The 7,851-nt window shown below is 51.0% G+C and overlaps 1 protein-coding gene across 11 annotated transcripts in view; it reads left to right on the plus strand.

Annotated features, from left to right (window-relative positions):
• C1H19orf47 (chromosome 1 C19orf47 homolog) overlaps positions 1–7,851 on the plus strand; it is a 31,215-nt gene that overhangs the window by 20,670 nt on the left and 2,694 nt on the right. For 7 of the 11 annotated variants that reach the window (XM_077851630.1, XM_077851646.1, XM_077851637.1 and 4 more), the window contains one exon: positions 872–1,220. In XM_077851630.1, the coding sequence (XP_077707756.1) occupies positions 872–1,220 (349 nt within the window). Of the gene's footprint in view, positions 1–871; positions 6,486–7,851 lie in introns of those variants that run through there. The other 4 variants (XM_077851686.1, XM_077851695.1, XM_077851657.1 and 1 more) reach the window with 2 other exon arrangements.

Below are 7,851 nucleotides of genomic sequence, written 5' to 3' on the forward strand. Positions count from 1 at the left end.
TTGCTCCCAGGGCTCACCCAACTTTTTTCTTACTTCCTAGAATCTTAACATGATAATAACACTTGGGATCATGTGGCTTGACGATACTGCCATGTAAAGAGCTTAGTACAGAGCTAATGCTCCATGCATGTGATTCCTGCCTCGAGGGCTTGGCCCTTGCCCTTTTCTCTGCCATTCATCCTCGAGGACCTGCCTTAAACTCAGCACCTCGGAATAGGCATCCCTGTACTCCCAGAGGAGGTGTGGCTTCCTTGGCTGCCGCTTGCCAGCACTCCCATCTCTGCCAGAGAACACAGGACGGTCATAATTAGGGAGTTGTTTGTGTCGTTTCTGATGTCGGTCTGTCTCCCCCACTGGACTGTGAGCCCCCTGAAGGCAGGCCAGGGCTTTCATAGTTGCCGCTGTGTCCCCAGCACCAGCCTGCACAGTGCCCTGGGGCAGTTGGGACTCAGGAAAGCTCTGTTGAGCAAAGGACCAGATTTGTCCTTTGTCTTTTGTCGTGGCCCCCTGCAGACCTTTGTAAATGGTCTTCTCCGTGTGTGTGTGTGTGTGTGTGTGTGTGTGTGTGTGTGTATGTGTGGTGCCCTCTCTCCTCCCATCTTTACTAGACCTGCTAGCCAAACTTTCAGATCTTATCTCAGATGTCCCTTGTCCAGGGTGTCTCTCCTGAATCTCAGCCAAGGTCAGGAGTCTCTTTTGGGCTGTGCCAGCAATCTGGACATCCCCTGTCACGGCTTTCCCCACTGTCTAGGGTGTCACCATGTCACCGTTGGGTGTTTCTCCCAGCAAGGCCGGGCACGGATGAGGCAGCTCTGCATGCATGTGTTCGAATGACTAAATGACTCACATGTCTCGTTTCTGATCCCTGCAGCCCACAGGAGTCTTTAGCCGCCTGGGGGCCACCCCAGAGATGGATGAGGATCTGGCTTGGGACAGCGACAATGACAGCAGCAGCTCTGTCCTGCAGTATGCCGGCGTTCTGAAGAAGCTGGGCCGGGGCCCAGCCAAGCCCAGTCCCCAGCCAGCACTGACTGTCAAAGCCAAGGCCACGAGCTCAGCCACAACGGCTGCCACCCCGACACTGCGGCGCCTAGCCCTTTCTTCACGCCCTGGGCTCGAGAGGAAGCCGGAGTCCCTGTCCAAAGTCAGCATCATCCAGAGACTGGGCAAAGCTGCCCTTGTGCCCGAGGCCCAGGACAGCCAGGTCACGAGCACCAAGAGTAAGTCCTTGGCCGAGGTCAAGGTCACCATTAAGAGGACTCTGGTGGGGCCCCGGGGGAGCAGCTCCAGCGAGGGCCTGGGCGCCCAGATGGACCATGCGGGCACAGTGAGCGTGTTCAAAAGACTGGGCCGCAGGACCTTCTAGCCTCTGGGCGGGGCGCAGGCCCCTCTCCAGGCCTCTGGCTCCAGCAGAGGCTCCCGTGAGGTGTGCCCAGCCAGATGACACTGCTTGTCTCCCTCAGGCATTCAAGCCAGCCCAAGCTTTCTGGGGATTCACCTCAGTTTTCCCAGTCTGAGATGGTCGTTGTGGCTTGGCCTTGCTGCTCTGGGATTTTCCTTTCTCATGTCCTCTGTTCTCTCCTCTCTATGGCCTTGGCAGGACCCACTTTTCTACCTCTCCCAGAGCCACGTGCTCGTTTCCCTCCTCTGTTCCCCTTCCTGCCCCTCAGTGGCGTCTGCTGCCTCTACCCCAGCTGCCTGGCCTCCCAGTCCCCCAGAGTCCCCCCACCTTGCCCACTTCCTGACTTCCCCTCGTCCCTCTGCCTGCCCCCCCACTTTAACTTCTATGTCTCTCCCTCTCTTCATACTGTTTATTTCTCTTCTGTTTTTCTGTCCCTGTGGCAAGGCCCGACTGTCCGCTGCGTCCTGCCTGACCCTCCTGCACCTCCGGCCTCCCAGCGGCCCCCTCGTCGGCGGTGGCGTCGAGCCTGTAGAGACTGTTAGCTGCCCTCACCCCCAGGCTGGAGGGACCTCCCCAGACCCTGGGCTGCAGCAGGGAACCTCTGCTTTCCTGCCCTGGGCATCTTTCTCTCTGAAAGCTCACAGCTGGTGGTGGGCAGGGGTCCCTGGGAAGGGAGGCCGGTGCTGAGAAAGAGAGAGAGAGAGAGAGAAGAAAACAGCTGTTTTAATATATTTTTGTGACTTTCAAACTGTTTCCCTCCCCTCCTTTAGGGTGAGTCACAGGGTGGTTTTTCATACAAAGCACAAAGTAGGTGGGGGTGCCAACGAAGGGTTGGGCTCTGTTTCTGGAGGTCAGGACTCCACGGGGCCACATCTTTGGTGCAGGCCCCAAGGAAGGGAATGACGGTCATGGTCACTGTGCAGTTGGACTTCCTCTTCTCTCCCCCAGCTGTAGTGGTTCTGTCACTGTGTCCTCCCCCTCTGTATGCCTCACCTGTTTCTGCCACTCTGCCTATTGGTGGCTTTCCAAACGGCAGGCTCCCTTGTGAGGTGGTGGGTTCCTGTTGGTTAGACCATACACCTGTTTACTGCTGCACAGTCCCTGCTCTGTTCCAGGCTTGTTCAAAGAGCTGGGGATCCATTGGGAGCAAGGTAGACAAGCCCCTGCCTGCACGGCTGACCTCTGGCCAGGGAGATGGCGGTTAAAGGGTCGTGTTGTGGGAAGAACGGGAGGGAGGAGCACAAGGGGCCCAGAGCTTCTTCAGATGTTGGGGTAAGAAGGCCTTTCGGAGGAGGTGAGGTAAGGGCTGAGCTGGGAATGATGGGAAGGATCAGAAGCGGCTATGTGAGGTACAGGAGGAAAGTGTCAGGCAGAACACACAGCCAGGACAAAGGAACACGAAAGCCAGGGTGGCTGGCCAGGGAGCAAGGGGCCTGCCACACAGCATGGGCTGGGGCACGTGGCTGGGCACCAGATGACCTGGGGCTTTGAGACCCACAACGAGGAATTCAGACATCTTCTGTAAGCCCTGAGAAGTTTGAGAGGGTTTAAAGCTGGCAGGTGAGGGTCTGAGTTGCCGTTTGTGAAGATGGCTTTGGTCCTTGGAGGGGATGAATTGTTGGGAGGGCAGGGGTGGAGGCAGGGAGGCAGCCATGCAGGAGCAGAGGCAGGAAAGGAAGGTGGCATGGGGTGAAGTGTGGGGAAGGAGGGGCTTCAGAGGAGCAGCGGCAGTTGGGGTGCAGTGGCAGGGAGCAGGATCACCTAGAGGGGAGATTGGGGCATCTGGCTAGAGGTGCTGTTTATGGAGGGAGGAGCCAGGGGCAGGCAGGTGCTGGGCTGCCGGGATTTGGAGTGGGGGGTACCTGCGCTGGAGTCCAGCAGCTTCAGGGAGCACTCGGGGGGGCTCTGTGTTCAAAGCCAAAGGCCTGGCGATACGAGCTGGAAAGGAGCAGAGAGACAGGAGAGGGCCCAGAAGGGAATTGGGGCCCTTTCCCCGTGTAGAGAACAGAGTTGATTCGATTAGCAGGGAGTGGCCTGGGGCTTGGGAGGCCTAAAAGCAGGTGAGGATAAGATTAGACTTCATCCTTTTTCATCTTTTTTTTTTTTTTTTAAATTGTGGTGAAGCATACATACCATTTTAGCCATCGGTAAGGATCCTGTTCAGTGGCATTCAGTACATTCCCATTGTTGCCTAATCACTACCACCATCCGTCCCCAGACCTGTGTCGTCTTCTTGAGCCCATGATCCGTTCATTTGTGGTTTCTGAGTCATGTCATGCTGGGGGGCTGCTGTGCGTCAGGTGGTATGCCAGGCACGGGGCCTGGGGTAGGAAAGGCTGGGCTTTGGGGTGAGGGACGATGGTAGGGCCCAGGCGAGGCGCACGGGGTACTACTTGAGGTCGGCCATCGAGAAGGCAGCAGATGTGGGCAGCGGTGATTGTGGAGGCTGCCCCTTCGTGGTGGTGGCACCGCAGGCAGGAGCTCACATGGATCCGCACTTTCCTTGCTGCTCTTAAACTCTTGATTTTCTTTCCCTAGTTTCCCTAGTTATTTTCTCTGGTTCCACTTCATGGGTAATTTTAGCTACTGCCAGGGTTAATAGGAAGAGTTCCGATAACTAAATTTAAGAGCGCTGGGTGATTTCTTGAGTGTGTAATGATGTGAAAACGAGGGTAGCTCACTTACCAGGAAAGACTAACGTGCATGAGGGAAATCGTGTCACTGTTGCTCTTTATGGACACCCAGAGAGGAGTAAACTGCTGAAGGTGTCACCCATCTGGCAAGTGGTAAGTCAGGGAGCTGACCAGGAGCCTTGTCCCCCTAACTCCTACCCTGTGAAGGGTCAATTGCAGGTTTGAAACAAAGACATTTTGGAGAGCTGAGGACGGGGTCCTAGGATAGTGGTTTTGGATTTTCTAGACTTCTCTTGTGTGTACCTGTCTTCCCCTACTCCCCAAAGCATAAAACTTGCTGTAGGAAGTGTTTATTGCTTTGGGGTGCTGCAGGCCTTGAGAGTCCTGCCCCATCCTTCCACTGTTTGCCAGATGGACCGGACCAGATACCTTGTGTGCCTCCCAGCTGCTCCAGAACCACTGTGGCCCCGCCATTTGATTTGGCTATTCCCCCAAACCAGCCCCAACACACCATAGCTGTGTGTTATTTTTCCTCTGGTTGAATTAAATGTTCTTGAGCATAATACATTCACATGGTTCAAAACTGCAAAAGATACAAAAGGCTTTATGGTGAAAAGCTTCTTCCCAAGTCTACTGGCCTTCCAGTGCCCTCCTCAGAGGCCACCAGTATATCCAGTTTCTCGAGTAATCCTCTCGGAAATGTGTTTATGTTTGTGTGCTTTGTGTACACACGCACCCATACATGCATATTGGCAGAGGAACATGTAGTAACACTTGTACAAGCACACGTGCATATTTACTTATTCAGTCCTTTCTAGAAGGGAATTCAGGCTGTTTCTGGTCTCTTGCTATTACAAGCAGTGCTGCAGTAGATGGCCCCGTCGCATGTGGGGTCAGCTCAGAGATCAATATGAAGAATACCAGTTCATACCAGTTCAGTGCAAATACTCATCATTGGGTCAATAGCAAATCTGAATCAGGCTCTCCCCCGAGAGTGTTGACATTCTTTGGATGATTTACTCATACACTTATTGCCCCCTTCCAAAACGGACTTAAGAGCCATTGGACTCATAGTTGGAGACCACCAGAAGAAGTGGGGCAGAGAATGCTGAAAGCTGACGTGGACCACACCTTTGTGCCAGGAAGAACTACGTAAGTGCTTTGCTCAGTTGACAGACTTCCCAAGTCCTCAGGGAAAGGGCAGCAGCATGAAGGTCAGGGACTTCCTATTCTCATCTCATGAGCAGATGTGAAAGGGAGGTGCAGTGAACCTAGGGCTCCTGCCAAATCACAGAACCAGATCTGAGCCAGCCCAGGTGGCTGATTTCTGTTTGGATGGTGGTCTTGGGATGAGGTCACCGCCACTGGTAGCTCACACCAGCAGATGCAAAAGCAAGATGGGAACTTGTAATGCCTGTAGCAGGCAGCCCCACAGTCCCTTCCTCCAGTGTCACTGCCCAGTGCCCCCCAGATGGGCCAGGCATTGGGCTGCGGCCACCTCAAACCCTCTTTTCCCTCCTTCAGGAATCTGAGCTTAGTTTGATGAGTGTTGCTCCTGTACATCTGCCTTTGAAGGCCTGCTCTTCACCTGTACTGAACTTTACCTGCTTTGTGAACTCTGGGCCCTCTGCAGACTTCATCAAACAGGCACAGCCGGACCCAGCTGGCAGGTGGCGGGACTGGGTTTGATGTCAGGAAGCTGACCAGGAGTCTCGCCTTTTTACATTTTTCTTTTTTTAAGACTTTACTTTTTAGAACAGACCTCATTTGGTAGACGAGTTTTAGATCTACAGAAGAATTGAGACATACACTTTGGACAGAGCTCCTGTAGAGTCCACATTGAATTTCCCCTATTATTAACATCTTACAGTAGTGTGACTCATTTGTTACAATGAATGAACCAATATTGATTTCATGAGTATTAAGCAAAGCCCATAGTTATTCAGATTTCCTTAGCTTCTTCCTTAGTTTTAGGACCCTTTCTGTTCCACCACGTCACATTTGTGTTTTCCAAGGTATGTGTTAACACAGGGGGTTGTCAATGCCTCCTTAGGCCCCTCTTGGTTGTGGCAGTTTTTGATGACCTTGACCGTTTTGAAGAATATTGGGCAGGTCTATTAGAGATTGTCCCTCAATTGAGATTTGCCTTTCTCATCGTTATACCAGAGTTATGTGTTTTTCAGAGGAAGAGCTCAGAGGTAAAGTGCCATTTTATTACATTGTGTCTAGGGTACAGAGTGCACACATGATGTATCACTATTTATGTTAACCCTGATCACTACTGTTTGCCAGGTTTCTCCACCATCAAGTTCCTCTCCCTTTCCGTACTGAACTATGAAAGGAAGTCACTCTGTGCAGCCCTCACCTAAGGAGCACGGGGCTTATGCTTCACCTCCTTAGGGGCAAAGTACCGACATGAATTATAAATAAATCTGGGAATTCTTCTGTAAGGGAGGTGTGTCTCTTTTCTCTATTAATTTATTCAATCCTTTTATTTTCAACAGTATGGACTCATGGGTACTTATTTTATGCTTTGGGTTATATAATCCAATACTACTTGATTTATTTTGTTATTCTGGCTTTGATATTTGGGGACTCTTTCAGTTGGCTCCTGTGTCCTTGGACTTATTTATTGTGTGGTGGGTATTTTTGTGTTTTTTAGTATTCCATACTTTCTGGCACTACAGATACTCCAGGCTCATCTTATATACTTCCTGCCCTGGTCCTAAAGTCAGCCATTTCTCCAAGGAGTCCCAACTTATTTTATTTAGCATGATGACTGAGAATCGAAACCAAGATCTAGGCATGAGATGTGCTCATTGCCACTGGGGCGACAATTCCTTTTTTTAAAAAAATGCAATCTTAATATGGAAACCCAGTGTATAAAGCATGTTTAAAATAGGAAAGTAGTATTTTTTTCCTTTTATTTTTAAATTTTTATTTATTTATGATAGTCACACACAGAGAGAGAGAGGCAGAGACACAGGCAGAGGGAGAAGCAGGCTCCATGCACCGGGAGCCCGACGTGGGATTCGATCCCAGGTCTCCAGGATCGCGCCCTGGGCCAAAGGCAGGCGCTAAACCGCTGCGCCACCCAGGGATCCCGGAAAGCAATAATTTATTAGTGTACATTTAACTGTTTATTTGGGATCAATTCATGCAAATGATAAAAAATCCAAAGGTACAAAAGGATATATACAATAAGACTGTGTTGGGCCTAGTAGATTGGCAACACATTCAATGTCTCCAGTGTCCGGGAAGATACCAACTGACACTGCTTTAGGAGTATCAGTTGGTACCAACCGTTTTGGAATATAATTTGGTAGGTTGTAGTATAATTGAAGATGTTATACTCCCTAACCCAGTAATTACCGTCCTGGAGAAACAAACACACATACAGAGGAAGGTATAAGAGAGTTCGTAGGATCACTGTTTGTAAGAGCATTAACTTGGAAGCAACCCAAATATCTATCAACTGGAGAATGGACACAGTGTGGCATAGTTGTTTCAATTATCTAATACACAATGAACCACCCAAAACTTATCAGTTTAAATCAATAATCGTTACCTCTAATGGTTCTGGGGGGTTGACTGGGCTCAATTAGACGATGTCACTTGGGGACTCTCATGTGGTTGCAGTAAGATATTGGCTGGGGCTAGTGTCCTCTTGAAAGCTTCCCCAGTTGTTTGGTGGTTAACCAATACTGGCACTTAGCTCAGACCTCAGCTTGGGCTATCAGCCAGAATGCCTACATAGGGCTTTGCCACGTGGCCTGGGCTTCCTTACGGCACCGTGGCTGGGTTCCAACAGTGCAC

This window comes from Canis aureus, chromosome 1 (genome assembly GCF_053574225.1).
Source record: "Canis aureus isolate CA01 chromosome 1, VMU_Caureus_v.1.0, whole genome shotgun sequence".
NCBI classification, from domain to species: Eukaryota; Metazoa; Chordata; class Mammalia; order Carnivora; family Canidae; genus Canis; species Canis aureus.